Source organism: Kogia breviceps, chromosome 1 (genome assembly GCF_026419965.1).
Source record: "Kogia breviceps isolate mKogBre1 chromosome 1, mKogBre1 haplotype 1, whole genome shotgun sequence".
NCBI classification, from domain to species: Eukaryota; Metazoa; Chordata; class Mammalia; order Artiodactyla; family Physeteridae; genus Kogia; species Kogia breviceps.
Window position 1 is genome coordinate 112,704,193 of NC_081310.1, and position 27,806 is coordinate 112,731,998.

Sequence of the window (27,806 nt, forward strand, 5' to 3'; positions counted from 1 at the left end):
TCATCTTGCCTAGGGTGGGGGTAGGGGGATACATGTATACCTTTATCTAAGAGAGTAAAGGTAAAGTAATATTGAGTTAAAGTTCAAAGCTCTACGAGGAAATCTGTCTCAATTATCTAATAACAGTGTGAGAGTAAGAGAAAGAAGGCTACTTTCCAACATCTTCATTGACACTGCTGTAAGAGTCCTTACGGCCCCGATGAAAAATCTTACCTATTGACTAAACACTAAAAAAAGGTTTATGTTAATTTATTTTAGCCCTAGCAGAACTTGCATGACCTATTTTTTAAATACTATTATCCTGTTATGCATTCCTTGAGCTAGATTCTAAAGTCTAAAATATAGTCAACTGATAACACTTAAAGGGTGCATGTGAATTTCCTCACATCACATTCTTGATACCCTGTATGTACAAATTATATGCTTATGCAAAAAAATAAAAACAGTTACCTCTTGTTTGACATCTTGCTGTACTTTTCATTATTTTTACCAACTATATAAATGCCAGCCTATTAAAAACATACTAATACTATACTACTCTTAGTGAGATATAATTGTCATGTGCTAAAATAATTTGACATAGAATGCTTTTTGTCATTCTTTTATTCTGAAATTCTCAGATTACTATATTTCTGGTTCATATAACTAATCACAGACATTTTATGTTTTAATTTTCTTTGCTATGACTTTTTTGGGAGGTCAGGTAAGAAATGTATTATTTTTGGTTGACGGCCAAGGTACTGGTTGCCTGTAATCTGCTATATTTTTCATTCTTTCATATTTTCTTAAAAGAGCTTTATTCTGAGAGGTGACAGGGATCTCATACTTCTAAGCTATTAGACCTCAGACTCTGTGTGAAACCAAAAGGATATGTTATCAGATTTTGATTTAATCAATAAGACATGATATGAATCACATTTGTGCTCAAATGGAAAACTGGCAGAAACACGTAACCACATCCTTAGATGAAGAACCTTAGAACTTTTTAGTACTAGCGAATGTTGGGCAGTGACAATGTTTCATGATAGGGGACAGTTCTACTGACTTCCTGGGATGAGGGCTACCCTTCCTTCTTTCCTAGCAGGATCAAAGAGTTTCATTCCAAGAGAATGCTTTCGGATGCATTACATTTTTATTTTTAATTACTTTTAAATTTTAATTAAAGCATTAAAGTAACAAATAGGAAAACACATTTGCTGGAACAACTTTAGATGGTATAATGAGGCAGGAAGTCTGCTTGAACTTACAGTTGAGAGACTGAAAGCGATGTAGTACATCATTTATTTGATTTATAAATTTTATAAAAGTGAATTTATGTTGATTTGGTTATGTATGAAGTTTTATAAGCCTCAGGGTTTGTGGAATTCTGTAGCTTGGAACTAGGGAATGGTACCCCCATATTAGTGCCACAACATTGCTACAATATTTACTTTAAATTTACCTGAATAAGTGAGTACCTAAGATTCTGAAATGTCCCATCTCACCTCACACACATTCTTAGATGAAATATTCACATTTTTCCTCTACCTAAGATCTTCAGATGGTATCTGAAAATTCCTCTGATTTACCCTGTGCATTTCACTCACAAGCACTTGATTGCTCACTCTAGCTCTGTTTCTATCCATTTTAAAAGGCACATTTAACATTCTAGAAGTTCGAGCCTGCTTAAGTTAGCAAACAATTTGAAATGCAAAAGTTATACCAAAAAAATGTAAACGTTAACCTTACCTCGGATGGTTTGAGGGTCCCTTGTTCTGAAACAAAGGTAAAAATTGGCATTGTCAGTTATTTTGTTTGGTTAGCAACCTTAACTTGTCCTCTGCAGCGTGGTAAAACACTACTGCTTTGTTTTCCTAACATATCTGTAATATATTTCCAGGGTCCCTCAGGCAGTGCTAGTAATTGTTTTGCAACCGGGTTCTCTTGCCTTATTGGCTTGTCGGGAAAGTGACTCATAGTACTAAATGACTTCTAGGTTATGCTTAACTTTTTCAATTGTTTATTAAGCAATTTCAATCCAACCACATTAAGCTGCTTGAAACAGGAACTTGCACTAAGTTTATGTGCAAAAGAGAAAGCTAGGTGGGAACCCTTCTTTAAACACACTCAGTTTTAAGAATTAAAGGCAAATAATTTACAAACGTAGTACATTGACTATAATAATTGCAAACTTAACACATACAATTTTCACATGAATTTTTCTGCATTAAGGGGCTATTGCTTTTAGTTTTAATTTGGGGGGAATACAGTTTGATTTAAAGATGGAAATTTTAAAAGGACACGATTCAATTCCAATGCTCATTTTCCTTTCATCTCAGTGTACCTGTCTAAATAGAAACAACAATCTCCATTACATTACAGTTCCTGAAAATGACTAACAGCTAGGAAGGACCCTGAGATCTTCAAGTAAGTAACATGGCAGAGGGCAAAGGGTATCATCTCTGAAAGGAAAGGCACACATTGCATGTGGAAAAAGCTGGTGGTTAATATTTTGCTTCCTTTCCCCATATTCAGGAGCACCTATGCATGTTATAATTTCTCCAGACTGTGAAGGAAAACACCTCATCATTTTGCGCCTATGCCTATACTTTTCTCAACCAGAATGATCCTCTGAAGAAGGATCTGAGAAGGGAAGACACTGATGGAAATATCAGGAGAGAAAGGGCAGCTCTGTCAGCCTAAATGAACCTTTTATAGAGGTTCCAAGAAGCCTCACAACCAGAGTTCCAGGGGAAAAGTACCAGAACACCTTACTAGCTGTCACAGATTGCTTGACACTGGAAGACTACCTAGGGCATGGAACAGGAGGCATGAGTAAAAAGTCACCTTTCTGGAGAAAAGCAAAGCCTGCATTTCTTTGTCAATTTCAACCCTAACATACTAACTTTCATACATAACTGCCTTCTATGAAGTCATTTTTAACAGGTCTGAAGTTGGCCTTTACAAAGGACAGAAAGGTATTTCCCTTTCCCTTTCTGCTAGAAATATGCAAAGTTTCAGAAGAAAGACTGCCTGAGAGAACTGGATTGGGGAGAGAGTCTATGAAAGTACCATTTTGCTGGATACTGTGCACAGACTCCGAACCCAGGTTAGGTGAACTTGGGTTCCTAACAGAACAGTTGTGATACCTGTTTCACTGGTTTGACCAGAAAGACCTATATGCCAGAAAAGCCCTACACTACTTTCTTCTTCTACTGTTGAGTTAGAGAAAGAGCCTGAACTGGGAATCACAATCTACAAGAAGCACCAAACAGGAGGGGAGGTTAAGTTTTCCATCCAAGGAGATTGAGGAAAGTTTTGATATTTCCAGATGACCTCTAAAATGGGAAAACCTCAGATCTTTCATGGTCAGTGTTTAAAAATGAGAGTGCACCTTAATTTTAATTCAGAAGTATTTTTTTTCCTGACTCTGCAGATAAGTGTTTTTATGTCCTGGTGAAGTAGGTCTGTTATAATGTTTTAAATGTATTTTATTTTTGGCATAAAACCTATGATAGCCCACATGGCAGTAGTTGGCACACCACGTTCCAGGAGTGCTCTGGGTTTCCTCAGGAAGAGGAAACGATGGTACCTAAGGTGATGATCTAGCTATACAGATACTTGGACCTCTTTACCCAGAAAACAAATCTGGGAACAGAAGCCCCTCATTTACAGGCCCTTCTTATGTTGTTGCTTAGTGCAAGCCGGCCAGCTCTCGGTATGAGTGAGCACTGACAACGGAACACAAGAGGCATGAATTGGACTGGCAAAGTGAGGAATTAACTAGACTTGGCTGACCACCTTACCCAACACTCTCTCCTTCATTTCTCCCACTGGCTGTTGTCTTCTGCTTTCTTTCTTTGCATCTCATCAAGCAACTCAGCTTTCCTCATAATTCTTATTGGATGTACCTGCTCTTCACAAAGCCTCCTCTGTGTAACCCAGATAGGAAAATGGAAAATGGCCTTTGTGCTGGATGCAACTCCAACTCTGAGGACATGAGTCCTTAACTGGGGCTTACCCTTTCCTTGCCACTACTCCCTGTCCTCACAGCCACCACATTCCCCCACCTTCTCCACTGCCACACAGGAAAGAGGCCTATTTCTTCCATGGACTTGGCATCGAGCAGTTCACACTGTGATCTGCTCATGCTGGGCAGAGCAATAAATAGTGGCTCTTTAAAGTCTGAGCTTTTATTTCCTCATATTTCATGGCAAGGTTCTGTAAATATTCTGAGGATAGGGCAAAAGCCAAAGGACTAGAAATAACTCTTAGTATCTGTTCCGAGTTCAGAAATCTTAGCCAGGCTCCTTTATTTATACTTTTGTACTTGTTCCAGGGGCCTGTACCATCAGATTGATTGGCCCCTTTACAAACACAATCTAAATTCTGATAACTATACTGCTGCAACAACTTAAAACTTTCGTGAAACAAACAGTGATGAGAGAGCAGGAAACCCAACTGCAACACTGTTTCATACATTTTCAAAGTAAAATTCTGTTTTGGCTGGGAAAATAGAATAACAACCTCTTCTGATGAAGTATTCTTTAGAAAAGTTGCTCTGATTTTGAAGTCTACAACACCATCCTTCATTTCCTCTTGATATATGCCCAAAACTACACTGGTGGGCATTTGAATCTCTAAAAAACTCTTCATGCGTCACAGTGCTGCATCAGGACTAGAATAATAAGGGCCAATGATCATCAAATTTAGTTTGGCCGAATTCTGACCAAATAGAAAGCTTGCTGGTTGAGATCTGATGAAAAGGTCTCTCTCTCTTTTCTGTCTCTCTCTTTTTCTCCTGGGAACTTCCTTAGGACAGTAATTCAATACTTCAAGTTTCCAAAAGTTTTGAATTCTCAACTTGTCTTTACCCTGCAGCCGATTTCTCAGGCTCCTACTGATCAAACTATGAAATGTTCTTACCCTTTCAAGAACCTTTCTAGATGGTGACTCACAGGCCCTCAAGGTGTTTACGCCTTGCGTTCTTTCATCATGTCCCAACTGGTTCAATGTAGTTCAGAGAAGTGCTGTTACTGAGGTGCTTGGAGCCTGGGAAGAACTCTATCTTCAATGCCGGCATAGGGTCAGTAGGCATATTTGTGTAAGACAAATGATTTTCACTGAGACTTTAGACTCATTATCATATCATTAATTTTTTATACATAAACTTCAGTCCTATTTGTTTTCCAATACAAGCGGCTCTCGATCCATACATTATTACACAATCTGCTTTGTCTCTTGTCTGAAGTTCTATTTCTTAAGACTAAACAAATCGATGCCCATTCAGATCATTTGTCTCAAAAGGGGCCACAGAAAAGTAATTACCAGGAAAGCTTTTGAAGGTCTTTTGTCATCATGGCTAATATGCTATTTTTTATGAAACATTAAAACTAAAAGACAGTTGGGCTGATCAAATTTTGGAGGAAGTTGCACAATGCTGTGTTCACCACTCAGATCTACAGCAATAATTTGGAAAAAAAACAAAACAAAACTAATACTTGGAAAGAGGCTTTGATTTCAAATCTTTTCAGGAGCTCTAACAGGAATTCAACCATATAATAGTTTTCAGTTCACTTTAATAATTATTAATATATCATTAAACTGACCCAAATAATTAAATGGAAGGAATAATAACTAACCTTGAGTATAAAATTGTCTTGATAAGTTAAAAAAGATAACTAATTTATACAAAAGGCTTTAAATAACGTTAACTAGAACCAAAGTCATTTTTTGGTTATGAAATCAATGATCAAGCTTCAGTTTATGTAAAAGTCATGTGATAAAATGCCTAATGGTAGAAGGATGAAATAAAATTATATTCTAAAAGTTCATCTCTTATGATAAAATACTGCAATACTGTTTATAAAAGAGCCATTTCAGATGCCAATTTGGGGTGCAGGTCCTAGATAACAATCTTCCGGGTTTAAACCATTAGGATACCAAGGCAACTTCCTTCCAATTAGGAGTGGTTGCAGCACCAGCAGGAGCAGCAGCTGGCCTAGATAAAAGAGCGATTAAACAGATAAGCAAATGGAGATCTGCTTCGGTTAAATATTAGAGCAGCTGAGCCTTGCACTCCCACTAAAGGAAAAGATGTATTAAACCGAAGTCATCTGCTCCAGCAATATTTGCCTTCCAATGTTACTTTCTTTGTTTAAAACGAGAGGATGCAAAGCAAGCTATAATATTGATCAACGTCAGGGTAAGAAGGGGCCAAGAGGAGTTTGGCCATATAGTACAGCAGGGCAAAAACACAAATGCCCCCAAAGGTTATAGTCTAGGGCTAGACCTTCATGGTGGTGTACTGTGAGAAAGAAATGCCACTCTAGAACTATATCAACTTTGCAGTGACTGGCTGAGAAAGTGTCACATAATGGAGTTCATACCTATGCATTATTAAGGTTGGAAAGTTTTGTCAGCACACTTCAGAGTCTGTGTACATACATGCTGATGGCCGAGGTTGCCATGGGGAATGTGAAGAAGTCAACTCAAGTTCAGCAAAAAAGAGAGTGGAATTGCTTGCTCTTTATATCCATGCAAATTCTCAAATGTTAAGATATAAACTAATCACCAAACCTTCAAGTTTGTGTCCAAGTTGCATAGTTTGTCTTATAAATATACATATAAAAAAACCTTAAAGGACCTTTTATAACACTTGAAATGTACTTGAGTTAACAATCTGTCATAGTCAAATATTAATAAGAATGAATTTCTTCATTCAGAAAGGAACTGCATTTTTACCAAGTAATTATTAGTTTGAGGATGAATTAAGACTAGACTAATTTCAGGGATATAGATCATGAAATATAAAAGGTTTCTGAACCCAGGGGAGACAACATCCAAAGAAGATGTAACTTCCACAAAAACGAAGAGCTATTTCAAATGCTTAATGGTTAGTATTTTTACTACATTCAACACTATCAAGGATTGTATTTGGGTTGAAATATTCCTATTTAGGAAAAAGGAGTAACAACTTGAGATTAAGCACCTTGACTTTGGACTTGGTACTAAGGGATAGATACAAAAAATGAGAAACACATTCCCTATGGTGAAGGAGCATATACTCTACAAGAGGAAATTAAAAGTGTCAGAGGGAATTCCTTGGTGGTCCAGTGGTTAGGACACCGCACTTTCACTGCTGAGGGTCCGGGTTTGATCATTGGTCAGGAAACTAAGATCCCACAAGCTGTGCAGCAAGGCCAAAACAATAAAATAAAATAAAATGTTACAAACTTCCATTAAAACAAAAAAAGGTGATTAGAGGATGGTTATTCACAGTGCAAAACACTTAATAAAATAAAAAGTGGCAGAGACATAAGTGTTCCCCAAACAGTCCATGGGTTCCATTACTTGTCCAGCTCCCCTTATATAATTAAGTTGAGGCCATGTGACCAGTTTTAACCAATGGACTTCTGATGTTAAAAAATGGATTTGCTCACTTCCAGTCCATAGGTCTTACGAGCAGCAAGCCCAGAAGCCCTGTGTTGAATTCACAGTCACAGGATGGAACTAGCTTGGATCCCCAAGCCATTACTTAGAAGGGAAAAACCCAAAGCAAACAGGGCATGTGTGAAAAATAAACTTGTATGTGTTAAAGCCACTGGAGTTTTGGTTTTTTTAGTTACCACAACACAGTCTAACCTTGGCAAAGACATAAAACCTACACACAAACTAATCAGAGAACAATTTAATTCAGATGACTACTAGGTGGACAGGATAAAGTTAAATGATTGACAAAGAGCTTGGAGAGGAAGTAAAAGAAGGGTAGATATTGGAACTGTCGGGAGAAAAGGGAGCATATCTCAAGGAGAAGAAACACTAAGAGCCAAGCAAGAATTCTAAAAATGGGACTGGAAAAAATTCTAAAAAATTCTAAACTCTAAAAATGGGAATGGAAAGGGAGTAGATTTCTCCAGAAATAGAGGCATTTTTGTCATTAGGTGTTCCATGAGCCAGTTCATCTTCTTGCTACTTATTAACCTAACCCAAGTGTCCCTTGTCAAAGGCCTGATGATCAATGCTCAGGGCATGAACCTTAACTTGAATAAATACTAGAAAGGAATGCAAAGGTCTACTCAGCTTTCTATCTTTCATTCTTAAGTATCAGCCAGGGATTCAGATCAGGTTTTTATTCCACTTATCCCACAACCACTCGAGCTCTAGTCTCTACAAGGGTACAACCAGAAACTGTCCAATCCCTCACAGCCTCCTGCTTCTGCTTCTAAGACTACAGTGATTTTCAGGGCCCAGAAATCCTGGTACACCACAGTTCTACTCATTACTCTATTTGCCGGTCTGTCCACTCACTCATCTATCCATCATGGTTTCCCAGAGGTCAGAACATCAGTTCAGCATGATTCTTATCAGTGAGAGGCTCACCATCTAATTGAAGTTTGAACATTATTCTGTGAAGAATGGAAGGTATAGTGAGCAAATAAGTGACACTTCAGACTTGATTTTAATAAAGATCATGTTGCAAACTGCATAGTGGAAGTAAAATTAACAGCAGGGGGTTTGTAGTTGTCCAAACAATAGACAATGAGTTTTTGTTTAATCTATAGCAATACCATATCAGTGGATATGGTATCTCTCTCCTAGGGAGACTTAGGAGGAGAACTAAGAAGAATAGGTAAGTGAATGAAGATGAGGGAGGCTGGTAAGTCAAGGCTGACACCCAGGTTTGGGTGAGTGTATGAATGGTAGACGTTTAACTAAGACAAGGAATAGGAGGAAGTTGGTGGTGATGACTAATGACGTTGGTTTTACATAGGTGAAATTTGAGGTCACTGCAGGACACCTGGGAACGGATACCTGAGAAGAAAATGGAAATTTGGAATCCAAAGTTCAGGAGAAAAGCCTTAAGTGGAAATGGAGTCTTATCTACTGGGTTGTAGGTTATGGCTAATGCCCCCCAAATTAATCAGATATACAAAGGATGACCTGGGGGATGTGGTGGATGGTTAATTGTGCCAGATGATCAAGAAAGGTCAAGTAGGGTAAGGCCTGCAATGTGATGACCAGTGGAAATGACAATTACAAGGTGGAGTGGAAGACTCCTTAGCCTTCATTTAGCTCCTGGGTTACTGTGTCATTTTGTAGAACTAGTACCTCTTCGCCAACTGACTGCTCCCTTATCTATAAACCTGTCCAAGGTTGAATGAAAATGTTCCACTTTTTGGAACTGTCTTCCACCCCAACTATCCAACGTTTATAACTACTTAGCCATTCCTGCTAGCCATGGCTTTCTGGACCACAAGTGGACTTTTGACTCACACTGAGCCAACTGGAATCTCCTTTTGTCTGTTGAGAATATAGACTGTGTTAACCAATGAAGCCATAAAGCTCTGTAAAGGTGGGGTCAATCATCTCAAATCACCTATGATTTAATTTTACAGGGGAACCTGGATTCTATACGAATTTAAGTTTGCCTTAAACCCATATTATTCACTTGCTTTAAATTTGGCTGTTGGGATGATTTTCCCCAAAGTCAAGTTCTCTCTCAAGTTCTCTCCTGCATACAAAAGTCCCATTCAAGTAAACTATATCTCCAGCCTCTGATATATCGTGTCCTTCCTCACACCCTTTTTTCTCCAGTCATATCACTCATGGAAAGTTACCTTGCTGAACTCCTGCAAGCAATTACTCTTGGATATCGAAATAAAGAACTGTGCAAAGCTTAAACCAATATAGGGAATTGGGATTCTCTACAGGCTAGGTAACAGCCCATAAAGTCTAGCTTGTCCATGTCCTCAAAATACTACCTATTTTACCACATTCATAACAGACCTGCCAAGCTGAAACTCACGCTCTATGCATGATCACTACCTACATCAGAGCAGGAAGGGGTGAGGTTGAGGAGAGGAGATCATGACTTCCAACTTTCAGAGAGTATCTTTTTGGAAGTGAGGGAGAGAAGGCTATTGATAGAGCTGTAATGGAAATTCCTCTTCGCTCTGAGGATAGATCCCTTTATTTCTAAAGGCTACCCATCAAATCTTAATCCAAAGGCAAAAAAGGGGAGCCTCCTTCATAACACTAATTAACTAACTATGAGCATTCAATGCCATCAGTCTCTTAAAAATCTTGAGCAGGAAAGGACAGAAAGAGGAGACAGGATGAGAATGAGGACACAGATGTGCAAAACATAAGGAGAATGGAAGACAACTGAGGATGCAAAGCAGAGAAAGAATCAAGAGAGCAAGGGAATTACGTTCAAAACTCTGAGAAGCGGGGGCTTCCCTGGTGGCGCAGTGGTTGGGAGTCCGCCTGACGATGTGGGGGACACGGGTTCGTGCCCCGGTCCGGGCGGATCCCGCGTGCCGCGGAGCGGCTGGGCCCGTGGGCCGTGGCCGCTGGGCCTGCGCGTCCGGAGTCTGTGCTCCGCAACGGGAGAGGCCGCAGCAGTGGGAGGCCCGCGTACCGCAAAACAAACAAACAAACAAAACTCCGAGAAGCAAATTTAGCCAGAGGTTTAAAAAAACTATTTCTTGCTTTATAATGAATTAAATAACGGAGTTTAGAGAACAATGCTACGTTTTGATGAATGAGTATAAGTAAGCATTATCTATAATCTGCAAAGCACTAACTGTTATTCTTATCTTATTTTCATACTCTTTCTGACTCAGTTTCCTCATCTTAAAATAAGAGGCTCTGGAGCTTAAGGCGACTAAATTACTTCCAGTTCTTAGACATTCCATGGGGAAAGGACAGGCATGGTCCCCAGAGATACCTGAATTTCTTGCAGCACATCCAAACATTTAAACCTAAAGACATTTGGTAGTTACTAACTTAATTGAATTTAAAGTGTTTTTTGCTTAAAAAAAAAAACCAAACCACACAGATTAGAATTTCTCTCTCTTTCACAGAGAAAGCCAAGCACTTGATTATGTACTTTGGTTAGGTACTATGCATTTGACGCATCTGGCATGTATCATCACAGCTAGTTCACAGGACTGGTCGCCAGCCCAGGGGTTAAGAACAAACTCAGGAGTTGACTTGTCTGGATTTGAATGTTAGGTCTATTGATTAAGCAACTCAGACATGTTACTTATTTCTCTGTGCCTCAGTTTCTCATCATTGCTAAGATAAAAATAGCAATAATACCAACTTTACAAAATTGTTCTAGGACTAAATGAGCTAACGGTGGTAAAGTACTTAGAGCAGTACCTGGTACTACAGATTTATTCAAAAAAACAAAAAACTTTTGAAAGCTAGGTACTATTGTTATCCCTAATTTATAAGGGAAGAACCTAAGCCTTTTAAAAGTTAAGTAACTGGGGGACTTCCCTGGTGGTCTAGTGGTTAAGACTCTGTACTGCCAGTGCAGGGGGAACAGGTTCAATCTCTGGTCGGGAAACTAAGATCCCACATGCCATGCAGCACAGCCAAAAGATTGAAAGAAAGAAAAAGTTAAGTAGGTGTAGACCAAAGTCACCCAGCTAGAAAATTGTGGAGCCTCAGTCCAACCCAACCAAGACTCCAGAGCTGATAGGCTTTAATGCCTTCTCATGCTGTCTCCTTCCAGAGAGCAACTCATCCACCAGAAGAAGACACTGAACCAATGACTCTGGAACAGACACTGGGAATATATCACTCTCGTATCTGGCTAGACCAGGAATTCCCAACTGTTTCCTACTGACTTGTGTGTAACGTAATGTCATTCTTGTCTATCACTTCAAAGTTTGGTGCTCACTAGTTTCTCTATACACATTTGTTCCACATCACAAAAACAACCAAAATGCAGATTAAAACCCATTCCTTTCAAAAACCGGCTTCTCATCATAACACCTTGGATGAAAATACTGAGTTTTTATTGTGTCCAGGCACTTTTGCTAGGCATAAACATTAATTCATATGATCATCACAATAATCTTCTAAGTTCCATTTTTCAGATGAATAAATGAAATGTTTACATATTTTCCGCAAGCTCATGCAGCTAGCTAAGAGCAGAGCCAGATATTCAATCATCTCTACTTGACTCACAACCACTCTCCTACACTATTCCTTTAGACTGAAAGAATCCTGCCAACTATGGGATCACTTTATACTCCTCAGAGACTGAAACTCGTAAGACAGGGCTATGGGGTTTATAAAAATCCATTCACCTACTGTGAGCAAGTAACATGTTAATTGTCCTCAAAGAGATTAAAGGACAGAACACATAAAGATGGAACCACAGAAATTTAAGTGATAAATTGTTTCAGGAAGGTGATTAAATAATAATAATAATAATAATAATAAATATATGTAATATTTCTTTTATATTTTATACCTTTGTAGATTGTTTCAGACCTGCAAAAACATTAGTAGGTGCTAATCTTGTCTCCTTTACCTAACAGACCTTGAGCAAGTTGCATAAGCACCGTGACCTCCATCAGAAACTGGGAAGGGCTCTTTGGAGGACTGAATGAGTCCCTGTAGGAAAGGCCTGGCAGAGGCCCAGGCAGGGCAGGCACAGTGCAGGTGCTCAACTAATGTCGGGCTCTCTCTCCTTGCACTGCCCATGCCTGGCATTGAGAATGGCTCATGGGGCCCTGAAAATACATCTACAGAGGAGCCGAATGAGAGGAATGTGCTGTGATCTCAGTCCTCTAATAGGATTCACACCTTTTGTACGATTGCCTATTTTCTGAACTCAGCTCTGAAATGAGCTATTATCCTCTGTTTCACTCCTCTTCGTATTATCCAAAATAATTCAATGTCCACCTTTCCCTTTGGGAAAATCAAAGGTTGACATGGCTACCTTCTGAACTCAAGCTGTTAAAGATCCCTTTCTTCTGTTCACAAAGTTTTACTGATTTTGAAAGGTCTTATTGATAAAACACAGAGAAACTCAGGGGAAAAGGACAAAGAGAAAGAAGAAGAAAGAGAAAGAATAAAGAGGCCAGAAAAGAAAGAGAAGGAAGAGAGCCCAAGAGGAGCAGAGAGAGGCAAAAGGCTACTGAATGGATAATTGCCAACAGTTTTAGAAACTGGCTCAGGTCACAATCACGGAGCATTATTTTTAAAAAACAAGGGGAAAATATTTACACAAAATCCAAAGGATACGTGCTCTTTGTTAAGTGCTGTAAAATAATAATGTATTCAATTCATTAATTCATGAATTAGTCTGTATAATGTTTACTCTTGGCAGCATTAGCATTTCAGAGATGAATATTTAAGAGAAAAAAGGAGAAAGTCAAAAACCAAACACAGAATTAAAGAACCACTTTTTTTGTTTTGTTTTTACACCTCCATTTGTGTGTTTTGGCTGTATTTGTACAGTGTTGTTAAAATGTAGGGGTTAGGGGTGAATGAAATGGGTGACATGGAACCTTCCAAGTCCCTCTTGAAGCCCTCAGCCTCTCAGGTATGCATAAAAGTCACAAAAGAATTTCCAAAAATTTTCTAATTGTGCTCATAAACAATAGTTTCAAAAGGTAATATGTTATAATAAACATATATTATGAGTAAATTAAGCCTTAATTATATTTAGCAAGTTTTACGTTCTCATTAAAAGCAGAATCACAACAATAAACACGACTTACCCGCAGAATTAACTCTGCCGCAATTGTCTACTCTTCCCAAACATTCTTTGTGTGCTCTTGCACCACACTTAACACATAAATAGCCTTGATAAAATGTTCCCCTGCAAGGTAAAATTAGAGGGTAATAGGTCAAAAGGTGCAAAATTCTGCCTATAGGAAATCATTACTGCCAGAAAGCAAAACAAGAGAACACAGTGCTACGCAGTTCCCTTCAGTGGAGGGAGAGGACCTTCCTGAGTTCTGAAGGAACTGTCCAGGCACAAAGCCAAGGATCCAAACTCATAAGGCAATAATATCCCCACTTGAGAACATTTTGCTGGGACCTTAGCAAAGTCTGAAACATTTGGCATATACCAGTTCCTTTAAACTGAAAACCAGGATCACACAAACTTACCTCAGGAGCATCTGGCAGACTTTGCAGGATGTAACTCGGTTGAAGGTGTGCATCTTGAACTCATGGAAATTGGAGTCTGCATAGTCTGGCCTTATGTTGGACCTATACAAAGGGAAAAAAGTAACATCCTCAACAAAGTTTCACAACAAAACTGCAGTCTAATTTATCAGCTTTACATTGGGTACAGAGGTGATTCAGTCAAATAGTCTACTAAATATGCAATGTTTTCTAAGCCAAAGTATGCTTTGCTTTAAAATATGCACCAAAATATGGTTGTGTGAGAACCAGCAACTTGTAAAGATTGAAGCAACTAATCCTCCTCAGCACTGAGTGTTCCCAGGGAACTTTACAGAATGGCCATGTAGGTCAACCTGTCAGGAAAAACATAAAACCTGCTGGATATTCACACCGTCTGATCATTTCTTTTCTCTAGCCACATCACTGAAACAGAAATGAGCTGCAGGGGGCGGGAGGGAGGGGAAGAGGGTGCTGCATTTCCACAGGGTCCCTGTCCAAACAGGTATGTGGATTATGTAATGATCTGTAAAAGTGAATAAAATTTTATAAAAAGTGTTGAAACAAAGCATCAGTCTGATCATTAAAAACTTCCTCCTTAACAAACAGTCCACTTTCCTTGCAATCCAAATAAAAACTAAGCAAAATTATTTTATCATTTATATTATACACATATGCAAAAAAACAGTAAGCATACTGCACAATGACATTCACCGTGTATTTACCCTGTGCCGATACTGTGATAAAAATATGATTTGTTCATTATATCTCACTTAACCTTCACACCAATCCTAACTGGTAGGCACTAATAATATCACTAGTTTACAAACAGGGAAACGGAGGCTTACATTAAAGTAAAGGAAATGAGAGCTGGGAACTCCAACCCAGGTCTGTGCTCTTAGCCACCAAAGCTATAGTGTGAGGAGGAATTCAACAATATTCACCTTCATATAATTAACTTTTTGTGTCTAACAGGCATGTTGGAAACTGTTAAGTTTAGTCATTTCCAGAGGATTTTTTATATTATTCTTAATTTGTCCATGTCACCAAAGAAAGCAGAAAACTTAGGAAAGGATAAGTTAAAAACGAATACAGATCAGAGGTACACCTAGAAAGCAAAGATGATGTTCTCTGAGATGTTACAAGCAATTTGTGAGACCGTAGGAAAAGTTTAAGATACTGATGAGCTAGGATTTCCCCTTTTATAGAACACGGCAACTCTCAACCACATTGGCGTAATGAAGCATAACACAGGCGGGCGACCAGGCATCAATCTGAGGTACCAGGAAAAGCCTTATGAAAAAACATTCACAAAGGCAATTGGAGTAGCAAGCAGTGTTGCAGAAGTGTTAGCAAGGTCAGCCGTCCAATCCATCTGCTGAATAAGAGCGTGCTCAAAATGAAATCAAATATTAGTGCCATCTGGGATTTCTCTGCTCTGTGCTTCTGGTGACCTCACTTTTTAGGAAAATATTCCACTGCATGCTGAAAAGCACGGCCATTTCCATAGAGGCATTTTTTTTGTCACTGATGAAGAAGTAGAGTTCTTCTGCAGGAAGGGAAAAGGTGGGAAAATATAATGATCTAGAAACAAAACTCTCTTCACATTGTTTAGAAAACATTTTATTCTTGAGTCCATACAGCCAGATGGGAAGGGCCACTGTTCATTTCTCTCTGAGCATCAAGGTGATAGTCATAGAAAAATTGTCAAATAGCAGCTTCAGTCCTGGGAACTTGAAGAATTCATCACCCTCGAGTTTTAGAATAAGAGTGGGTCTCCTTCAGGCAGAAACTCAAGTAAATAGATACCAAATAGGTAAGAATTTAATTAATCTTAGAAGTCTGCCTGGGACATAGGTAGAACACCTTTCTCCTAGGGTCAACCCAAGTTTTGTGTGTGTGTGTGTGTGTGTGTGTGTGTGTGTGTGTGTGTGTGTATACCATCATTTGTATTTAACACTTTCACCAACTAACTAGGATTAAGCTGACTTTTCAGAAGACAAAAGCTGAGAGGAAGATTACACTAAGAGGTTAAAAAGAAAAATCTTACATAAAGACAAAAACTCAGAAAATATTGTTAACAGTAGTTGCCGTAAGTTAAGTGAGACCTGAAGTACTAGAGTAGAATGATAGAAAGGAACTGTTGGAAGTTGTTTGTTTGGTTTTTTTAAACTAAAACTGCATATTATTTTAAAAATTTTAAATCAAACACTAAAGAATAAAAGTTAACTCTATGACCCTGAAACTGCTATTGAGACACTATAGAATATAATAGCATAGTTGAGGGCAGGAATCTGAAATTAGACCACCTGGGCTTAAATCCTAACTTGCAAATCACTAGCAGGGTGACCTTGGGCAGGTTAGTAAGTTTAAAACAGGAATACTAATAAAATCAAACTTGTAAAGGAAGGTAATTTATATAAAGTGCTTAGGACTTTGCCTAGCCCAGAGTTGGTGTTCAGTAAGTCTTGCCTCTAATTTATAAACTGCTGATTCCAAATCCACATTAATAATGCTGTGATCAGGATAATGCTTTATGAGTGGTGAAGAGTCCCTTGATAGTCTTGGGAATTTCTAGAGGGTCCCCATTCCCCTGGGAATTTCATTGCAGGAAGGTTGTTGTATGTTCAGTGTCCTTGGGACCAGGAATCCATATATAATGATTTAAGCACAATAAGAAAGGGGGTTACTCAGGAAAGGACACATGCAAAAAGCCCAGGGAATTAGATGAAGTCATATCAAGCACCAACTAAAGAGAAGAGAGACATCAATACCCATGGAGATGCAAAAATCAAACACAGTAAGTTGGCTAGATGGGAAGAGCTAGAAAGGCAGGTTGAAGGAGAAGAGGATAAAGAAACATCAGGTTTATAGATTTGGTAACACAAGGACAAAAATGATCAAAAGTAGAGTTTATTGCACACCTCTAATGTACCAGGCACATTGACTCTTCATATATTTTTTCACATTTACTTCTCATAATAAACCTATAAGGTAGAGTCATTCATTCTCTTCATATTTATTGAGCACCTACCATATACATAGGCCGTGAAGCAGGAACAGAAAGAAGAGCCCTTTAGCTGGAGCCTGGTGGGTGAAGAGGGGCAATGTAGGAGATGTGTAAGAGAGGTTGGCAGGGCCATGGAAAGGGTTGATCTTACACAGGGATTGACCTCACATTTAGTTGACCAAAAAAAAAAAAAAAAATCTCTGTGGCTACTATGTAGAGAATTCCTTGCAGTGCAGCAAGACTGGACATAGCAAGACCAATTATGGGGTTGAGTTGCCTGCAGATGGGAACTGAAGATCCAATATAAGTCAGCTCACTTGCTTGGTCATGCAGCTATACAGAAGGGATTCCATTTTCGTAACCTGCTTTGATATACTACAGTTTACTTATGAGAACGCGAGTGCAATCTCATAGATTCCATTTCTTTTGCTTCATATAGGGCCCATTATTAATACAATTAATCAGTCAATCAAGTATTTATAGAGTGAGGCATGTTGATCCTCTTAAGGCTCCTTATAACTACATGTTCTCCAATTGCCCCCTCTTGTCACTTGGTTCCATGTGGGAGCCAAGCTGAGGACTACACAGCTCAGCTCAGCCTAGGCATCCTCTTCATCCTGCAGATCTGCATTCCAGCCATTCCTCAGGCATCTCAAATGCAGCACATACAAAACTCAACTCCATACCTTTCATAGCATACTTGATTCTTTTTTTAAAAAATAGAAACCCTTGTGTCGAGGGCTGATTTTCAATAGATGACAGCAACGGAGCTGCTATGTATGAAACCCTGAAGCAACATATCTGATTCTAATCAAATTATGATTTCAATCCATCACCATTCACTCCATCTTCCAGGCGAGAAACTCAAGAGTCATGATGAATTTTTCCCTCTCCCTGACACCTTCCTACATATTCAGCCTCTCTTAACCTCTCATCTGTTCCAATTTCTCCTTCCCTGACACTGTGACCAATTTCTATTGATTCAACCTTAAAAATATCTCCTCTAAAATGCAGGTTCCATTCTCTCTTCTCACTACCTAATTCAAACCCTCAATATCTCCTAACTAAATTGTGACAATGAACTTCTTAATTATTCCATCTCCTACTTTCTCTGTCTATTTAAGGCCATCTTCCATACTATTCCCAGAATCACCTTTAAAAATGAAAATATATGTCACTCACTCCTTTGAATATGTCCACTGGTTCCTATTGCCTACAGGGATAAAGTTAAAACTTCTAGCAATGGCATGCAAAGTGTATTAAGCTATAGCTTTATCTACCTCTCACCTGCCTCTTCTTTCCCAAAGACTCACAAGCCATACACTATAGACACACAGATCTTCTCACATTTCTCAAGCATATTCTTCTCATCCATAACCCTCGGTTTTGTAGTCCATTCATTCTAAATGTTTCCCCTAACTTACAACTGTTAATTTACCTAGTTACTCATTTAGGACCAGATTAAAAAATGTGACTCCTTTGATAATATCTTCTTTGAGTCTGCATGATAAAGATAGTGATTATCATATCATCTAGATTTCCAAAGTACTTTTTCAGCCTTCTACTATAATACTACATTGTATTATAACCACTTACCATCTGCTTGCAAAAACCAGAAAGCTGTTCTATGCTGTTTATGTTTGTATTACCAGGACCTAGCTCAGTGTCTCATATCTAGTATATATTAAGTTGATATTATTGAATAAATAAATTAATTAACAAATATCCCTATCTATATACTAAGTATTCGTCTACTTAGAGGGAAAAGGACTGAAAAAAGAAAAAGCATAGTCATCACACCCTCAGAAAGTTGTCCACTGAGTTAGAGAAACAAAAACATCTATGAAATAACAAAAATTTATAATTAAGGAGCAAAGAAATAAAAAGGGGAGATCAGTTAGTGGTTACATTAGTTAGAGAAAGTCAGTGGTATTTAGTAGATAAAGGAAAGGGGGAAAGTGATATAAGTTTTGGGTGAAAACAAGACTGAAAGTTCACAAATGAATATCAAGTGTTCGTAGAACAATGGACAGATCAGGGCATCATCTGTGACACTGTGATGGTTAATTTTATGTGTCATCTTGACTGGTCCATGGGTTGCCCAAATTTTTGGGCAAACATCATCCTGGGTGTTTCTATGAAGGTATTTTTGGATGAAATTAACACTTAAATCTGAGACTGAGTAAAGCATATTGCCCTCCCTAATGTGAGTGGGCCTCATCCAATCAGTTGAAGGCCCAAATAAAACAAAAAGGCTGACCCTCCCCCAAGTGAGAGAGAATTCTTTCTGCCTGACCACCTTCGAACAGGCACGTAGACTGTTTTTGCCTTCAGACTCAAACTGAAACAATGGCTTTGCCTGGGTCTCAAGTCTTCAGGTCAAAGGACAAAATCACACCATCAGCTCTTCTGGTTCTCAGGCCTTTGAACTCATATGGACTATGCCTTTGGCTCTCCTGAGTCTCAGCTTACTCACCCTAGAGATCTTGGGACTTACCAACCTCCCTAAGTGCATGACAATTCCTTATGACATATAATATACACACACATATACATACACAAACATACACACACACACACACACACACACCTTATTTGATCTGTTTCTCTGAAGAAACCTGACTATTAAAGAGATGCTAGGAAATAATGTTAGGCAGGATTAGTGGGGCCAATTACCAAAGGAGGGTGTGGGAGCAACACCTAAGTTCAAATTTGTCAACCTCCATAACGTTTTCCTTGACACCCCAATGCCAACTTAATATGAACCACCTAGGCTTTCACTAACTTTGTACAACCCCTAAAAGAAATCACCACATAGCATTAAAAGTGCTTGTTTGCATGTCCAACTCCCTGCTGGCCTATGTGCTGCTTGAGGGCAGGAGGCATGACTTCTCCTTTTTAACTTGGCTTACCTTTACAGTTATCAAACATTCAACTAGGAAAATAAGCTGCTAGACATTTATGGTTGATAAAAATCAGAAAAACATGCTTTTACTATAGCATTTACTTTACTTATTTTCAGAAGGCTGCCTTTGCCACATTATCAGATGGAAATTGGATGGAGTACAAGAGAGATAAAGATATTTTTACTATGCCAAAAAAATTTTTGCCAAAATAATTTTATCTCCCATATAAAAGAAAGCTGAAGAAAAACAATGATTAACTGAATTTCAATTAAATGTTATAATTTATGTTTATTTACCTACATCCTCTCTTCCTTGTGAGAATATTTAATCTTTTTACAAGAACTAGAATGTAACTTATAGATACAAATATATTTCAGTAGTATGACAGGAGTTAGTTATAGTTATAGGCAGCTATTATTTTAAAAATTCATATATTTAAAATTAACATTCTTCTCAATTTTAACTATAAACTGATCTCTTTTAGTAATATAGTTTTAGAATACAGGAAGCAAATATTAGCAACATAAAATAATCTGTAATGATCATGACTAATTAGAGTGGAAGATGAAAATCAATTTATGACATCATACTATCTCATGCCCTGTCAATATTACCAACATTCAAATATTCAGTTCATATCTGGATGCCCAATCCAACAGGAAAAAAAAAATCACCATTATGGGCATCGTGACAATTATGCAAAACACAAAATAATTTATTTCATCATACTGCATTAAAAGTTAGGTGAGAGAGCTGGCAGCATAAGTTGGTGCTTTGAAAAATACTTGTCTGAATGCAGCAGGCTTTTTTGTGCACCAAAAATACACAGAAAAGTAAAAATATATACACACATAACTGTGTAAATATTGCTGAAATTCAGAAAATATACATTTTGACAAACAAATGCTGGGCATAAAATTACAGTTAACTGTCCCATAAGAAAATGCTGAGCAATCTTAATTTTTCTATGTATTATTCTATTAAATTATTTTATCTTCTATGACATCACAAGATGATGCATCTCATCTTACATCCTTCTATTAACCTCTATTACTTAAAAGGCAGTAAATTACTATAAGCAATAATAATTAATCTTGTTTTCCATAGCAAGCATTAAAACTCATTTAAAATAATATGGATGCTCTATTACCTTAGGGATATTTAGTTATATCATGTCTCATTTAAAATAAATTGTTTTTAGGGATTTCCCTCATGGCCCAGTGGTACAGAATCTGCCTTCCAATGCAGGGGATGTGGGTTCAATCTCTGTTCAGGGAACTAAGATCCCACATGCCACAGGGCCACTAAGCCCACGTGCCACAACTACTGAGCTCACGGGCCTCAACAAGAGAGCCCACATGCCACAAACTACAGAGCACACACACCCTGGAGCCTGCGTGCCATGACTAGAGAGAGAAAGCCTGTGCACCACAACTAGAGAGAAGCCCGTGTGCTACAACTAGATAGAAGCCCACACACCGCAACGAAGAGCCCACACACCGCAATGAAAGATCCTGCATGCCTCAACGAAGATCTCACATGCCTCAACTAAGATCTGACACAGCCCCACACACCCCCTAAAAATAAAATAAATTTAAAAGTTTTCTGAATTAAAAAAAATTTTCTATGTATTATATATATGTGTATATACATGTGTGTGTATATATATATATATATATAAAACAATTTCTCAGATTAATAAAGAACCAAAAAAGCAATGGATCATCTCAAGGGATGTCAGAAAAAGACATTTAATAAAATGTGTCATGTGCTTCTGATGAAACTCTAAGTGAACTAGATGTTAGACTAGATGTTAAGGGATGTTTTCATAACCTGATAAAGAATATTAAGCTAAAGATAACTGAAAACATATTTAAAACACTATCACAATCATATTAAAGTTTCCTGAAGTCAACTATACTACTCGACATTTTTCTGGAAGGGCTTGTCAATATAATATGACAAGAAAAATAAATGTGAGAGATAAATATTGTTAAAAAGTACACAGAATTATCATTTGGAGGTGACATTATGGAGACTACTAGGAAAAGTCAAGAGAAGAAACTTAAAACTAATGAAACTAATAAAAGAAAAAGATATCAGGTGATGTCCGGAGAAATCCATCTGTAAGCTTCCGATGTTCTCCAGCAGTAAAATGCAGTAACACATGTGTAGTGTTTTTACCCAGCAAGATTCCTTGAGACTTATGGCTCAAGGATTTTTGGGGGGTTGGTTACACAGGCAAGATCATCCACAATCATTAAAAATTCTCAGAAGGAAAGTAGGTCCCCATCATAAACCACTATATTATTATTATTTTTTAAATTTAGGCAGGCTAGCACAATGAAATTCAGTACCCCTGGCACACCAAATAACCTTACTACTTAGTACCATAGGGACAGGGAACATTTCAAAACCCAAGTTCCCAGATGCCAGTCAAGGTCTAAGCCTGAAAGCAGACTTTGCTAAAGACAGCAAACTCAAGCCTACCATGTTAACTCTTTCCTGAACAAAAACGTGTAAGAAAAATCATAGCATGAAATGTTCAGGTTCTGGATGAATAAAATTTTAAAATTAACTGAGGGAAATAAAAAACAGTCAAGTAATAAAAACTACATACCAAATTCCTGAATAAGAAGTTTGCATATTTTATTATAAATACACTGTCTTTCCTCAAGTTAATTTATAAATTGAAAACAATTCCTTCCTCTCAAACCAACACATAGACAAAAACACAAACACAAATATACAATGATAAGTTTTTGAACTTGACAAATGATTATAAAATTCAACTGGAAGAATAAATATGTGAGAATAGTTGGAAAAGTTTTAAAACTAAGATGAATCATTATAGGGGGTATGTGGTAAGCCATCATAACCTAAGAGATACTAAAATGTCTTTTAAAGTTAGCATTATTAAATCTGTATGGGACTGACAACAAAACACACAGAAAGATCAATAATAAAGCCCTCAAGGGGATCACACATGTGCAAAAACTCAGTATGCAATTTTTGTGGCAGTTTGTTCATTTATTTTTCCATTCAAAGAAACAAACAAACAAACAAAAACTTAATATCTAATACCAGGCAGTGGGATATAATGATAATCAAAAACAAGTAAAGTCCCTGCCTGTTTGGTGCTGGTAGGGAAAAGAACTATCTAAATAACTGTACAAACAATTGTGAAACTGCAGGAGTGACAACTGTCACAGAGAAAGATTGTATTATGAAAACTTACAATTTGGAATGTGACCTTATTTAACGATTATCACAGAAGGCTTTCCTACAGAAACAGTGCTTGAGCTGACATCTAAAGATGATCAAGAATTCAGGCGATGAAAACGAAGAATGTTCCAGGCAGAGGAAAGATAACAGATTATAAATACATTTTAGAAAGTACACTTCCAGCTTTTTGAAAATGTTAAGAAAGGACATTTCTATCACCCATTTTATAATGAAACTAAAATTTAGGTAATTAAAGATTTATATTATTTATTTGATAAATATGTATTACATACCTGTGATGGGCCATAAATACTGCCAGCAATAAGGAATAATAAGATGGACAAAACCACTGCCCTCATGGAGCTTATTTAAATGTCAAATTTATCTATAAATCTATATTTAAATGTAAAATTTAGAGAGAAACCTAAAATTTGTTTTAAGCAAAAAACAAAAACATAAAAGTACTTGAAGAAAATACTGATGACTACTTACATAATCTTTAAAGGTAAAAAATAAAGATAGCTAGATTTATTTATTTGTAAAACCTCAAATTTTTCCTTGAATCAAAAACAGTAAAAATGAAAAGAAAAAGCAGGAAAATATCTGTAATTTTCATGATAAAAGATTAATGTCCTTGCAATATACAAATGCTCTTAAAATCTATAAGGAAAAAAAATGAACACTCCAAATGAAAAATAGGCAAAGATATTAACAGGGCAATTTATTTAAAAAAAGAAATAAAAACAATTAATAAATACACAAAACATATTTAAGTTACTAGTAACCAAAAGAAATGCAAATTTAAATAAGATATCATTTCACATTAACAAAGTGACAAAAAAGAAAAAAGGAAAAGAAAAATAGATAATACCTAGTGTAGATGAAGCTACAGAAATATCCAAAACCTTAAAGATGTATTAATCATGACATAAAATTCTGCTTATTAGAAGTAATCATGAAGGGCTCATTACAACATATTTAATAATTAACATTGGAATTGATTTAATTAAAAATAAGGAACAAGGTAAATTATAGCATATCTACAGACGGAATATTACACAACAATTAGAAATGAACAGACATATTAACCAAGAAAGATATCTGCAATATATTAAAGGAGAACAACTTTATTCCAAACTATATCCAGAACTGTGATTAATATAAGACATAACCGCTTGCTAACATACATAGTGAATAGAGGCATTATGAATTATGAATGATTTTTTAAAACTTAGAGTTATCTGTGTTTTCTAAAGATTTTACAGTGAATATACATTATTAAATTTATTCCTTACATCTACTGTTTCCAGAGACAAAAAAAAAAAGCAAATACAACCATAACAATCCATAAAAGCTTTAAAGAGGTTAAGCAACTTGACTAAAATACACAGGTAATAAGTCATTGAACAGGATTTGAGCCAAAGATTTGTCTCAAAGCCTGTGTGTTTAATCACTATGCTAAAAATATCGCAAGGCAATTAAAAAGCAAAGACAAACTGAATGAAATGTTTGCAGCATATGTGAAAATATTCTTGATATAAAAGAAGCCATTACAAATCAATGATAATACAATGATGAACTGACCCATAGAAAACTTGGCAAAGGATATGAACAAGCAATTCATAAAGAAAAACAACTCATTGACAAGCCTGTAATAAACTATTCAGCCTCATTAGTAAATGTAGAGACATGGGAAGGCTACAGTAGACACATTGTTTGGAAACTGTCATTCCTCAACCCTGATTGCTTTGCTCTCCCCTTCTCACCCGCCTCAGGGATGTGATCTTTGTGATGCTGCATTTAGTCTAAGAGCTCATCATTTGTAAATATTTCCATGAATGGAAGCACACAGACTGTTAGTGCTTCAACATGGAAGGCCAGCCCCAAGTATAGAAGGATAGTACTGCAGCATGAATTGAATGCTCTGGAAAAGGCAAGATGCTGCCCCACGCAGACAAAGTGACTGACAGTTATGGGCCCAGGAAAAGCTAGTCAAACTATGGTGCATTTGTTCCTGCTCTATCTGCTGTCAATAATACCCTCTATCCTTGACTAATTAAAAAGGATTCTATTCAGACTTCTTGAGTGTGAAGGGTGGGATGGTTTTGGTTTCTGTTTGTTTTTTGTTGTTGTTGTTTTTGCCCTGCTAAAACAGAACCCTTTGGAAAACGTTGGTTTTCAAAAAAATGAAACATAAAACTATTTTTTTTTTTTTTACAATAGTGAGTAATTGTTAACAAGCTGTGTCCAATGATAAGGTACTGGACAAATATATTGTGATATTTCCACATAATGGAAAAACAATCAGCCATTTAATCATATCGAAGAAGAGTTTTCACAAGAAAACATAAGCATAAATGTATTCTAGAGACAGTGTTCATGTACATATGTATATATGTATGTATCTGTATGTAAAGATGTATCTGTTACCATAGAAAGGGACATAACACATACAGGAAAAGAAGAATTAGAACCAAAACAGAGTCTCATAGCGTCATGTAATGTTCCTCCATTGTACTTGTAACAATTTCTTTTTTTACATTTCTTTGTATGATTATTTGATTAATGCTTATTTTCCCCCCAAAGAATTTAAGCTCCATGAGGCTGGAGCTGTGTCAGATGTGCTTATCACTGTATCTCAGGCATCGTGCACAGTGCCTAACATACATAGGCATTCAACAAATGTGTTGATGTTTAATGGAGTATCAAAAGAAGATTAAATACATAAGAGTAAAATAAAGTTAGTATATAAAATGTATCCCAAAATATAATTGATTAATTGTTAAACATGTTACAAATATACTGCTATACTTCCTAGCAACCAAAGCAAAGAGGAAAACAGGATCACTTGAAAGATAATTGTATAAATTTTCCTGGCACCAAAGTGTAAGAAAAATTGCTCTGACAGATTTTTATAAAAGGGTCACTGTGTGAGAAATATAGACAATGTCTTCAACAACATCCCTATAAATACAGTTGTACCCCTGCCCCTTCTAGCCCTTCTTGATATGAGTCAAGGGCATGATGAAGTATTGCTCAGCAAAAGCAATTCTATGGGGGGCCTTTCAGGACCTATTCCATCTATGCATCATCACTTAACAGCCATCAGCTCCTCTAAAATTAGATAACAAGTTTGGCTAGTCAAATATTTTTCAAATTTAATAATTCCAAACATGAAAATTATCTATATATAAAACAAACATTTGTGCCAAATCTTCAAATACTAGACCTAGAGGTAGTAGTCCTTATAATTTATAAGAAATTTCTGAAACAGATAAAAGGCTGTTATCTTAATTGACATTAGCTTATATAAATCAATTCTCTATGAGGACTGAAGACAGGTCAGATAAATACAGAAATCCCAGAGCTCAAAAGAGACCTAAAGTTCTTTGAAACAGAGACACCATTCCCCACACAGTCCCCCACATGCAGGACAGATCCCTGAGCTACCTGGGCAAAGGATGTCACTTAGTAGAGTGTCTCGTACACCATTAGAATCACCAAGTAAACATTCAAGTGTCCCAATAGTGCATCCAGGTTGTTTTTTGTCAAGTTACAAGCACCTCTGAGGTCTCCAGTTCTGAATAAGCATACTTCAACCAAGTAAAGTCTTAGCCAAAAATCAAAATAAGATCAATCATTTTTTACCTCAAATTTAGGCTTTCCTATAAGATCCAACTTTAACAGTCTCATTAAACAGTGTTTTCTTCCCCCCTTCCTTTGTTAACATGAAAAATCCAGAATAAAATCCAAATATTTATTTTTAGAATATCCTACATTGTGAAATTAAATCTACCAAACAGGTAATGGATAAATACAAAAGACTTTATTCATAAAATCTTTCAGTAAAGTATCCTAAATCCTTACCTGTTTTTTCACAATTTGTTCTCACAATACAGTAGCATACTAATGACACTGCTGGCTATTTGAAAGGGCAAAAAAAAGAAAAACAAACAGGTCCTTCAAAAAGCAAGTTAAAAAAACAGAGTTCAGAAGGGACATCTTCACCTATTCCTAAGGAATCATAAAAGGAATGAAAACAAAAAAGAGATTTATAAATCACATCCAAATCTTATTCTTTGTATTCCAAATCACGTACCATTTTTTATCTAGGGAAATTAATAAATACTTTCAAAATACCAATAAAAATAAGATAATGCTTGGCTCTGAAAAACAGTATTTTCTTATCTTCTATATATAGCACTTCTTTATCTCATTCAATATTGACTTTATAGTCAATTTTAAATATATATCCATCACTGAATTTCTGTGACATCTCAAAGAAACTGTTAAATGAAATGTAAGTTAAATCCATAATAAATTTAAAGTGGAAAAAATGTCAGACTACATATAATTTGGGTCTTTGTTATAAACTTGATGTGTGGCTTTTGGCACATAACATATTGATACCTTTCTATTTCTAGTCTCCTCACCAATCAAAGAACTCTATCTGTCATTCCTGCTATAGAAGGAAGGCCATGCCAGGACTGGGAGAAGGAAGAAGGGTCACCATTTTTGGATCCTTTTCTATTCATCATTCAGATTTGTTCTGAGGACAAAGTGAAAGCAAATATATGTACAGCTTATTAAATTTTATTTATTAAATGTGAAAAGCATTATACAAATGCTAGATGCTATATCTACTATTATTGTTAGTATTATCATAAGTGACAAGGATATAGTGGAAAACCCTGAGGCCTCATAAAGGTAGAACAAAATAAAGGATGACCTACCCATCACCATATCCT

At 36.8% G+C, this 27,806-nt stretch overlaps 1 protein-coding gene across 2 annotated transcripts in view; it reads right to left on the reverse strand.

Moving 5' to 3' along the window:
* The window catches only part of VAV3 (vav guanine nucleotide exchange factor 3), a 412,985-nt gene that overhangs the window by 134,696 nt on the left and 250,483 nt on the right, over positions 1-27,806 (reverse strand). For both annotated transcript variants that reach the window (XM_067041064.1, XM_067041068.1), the window contains 3 exons: positions 13,903-14,004; positions 13,509-13,609; positions 1,729-1,754 (listed from right to left, as the gene is read on the reverse strand). In XM_067041064.1, the coding sequence (XP_066897165.1) occupies positions 1,729-1,754; positions 13,509-13,609; positions 13,903-14,004 (229 nt within the window). The remainder of the gene's footprint in view (positions 1-1,728; positions 1,755-13,508; positions 13,610-13,902; positions 14,005-27,806) is intronic.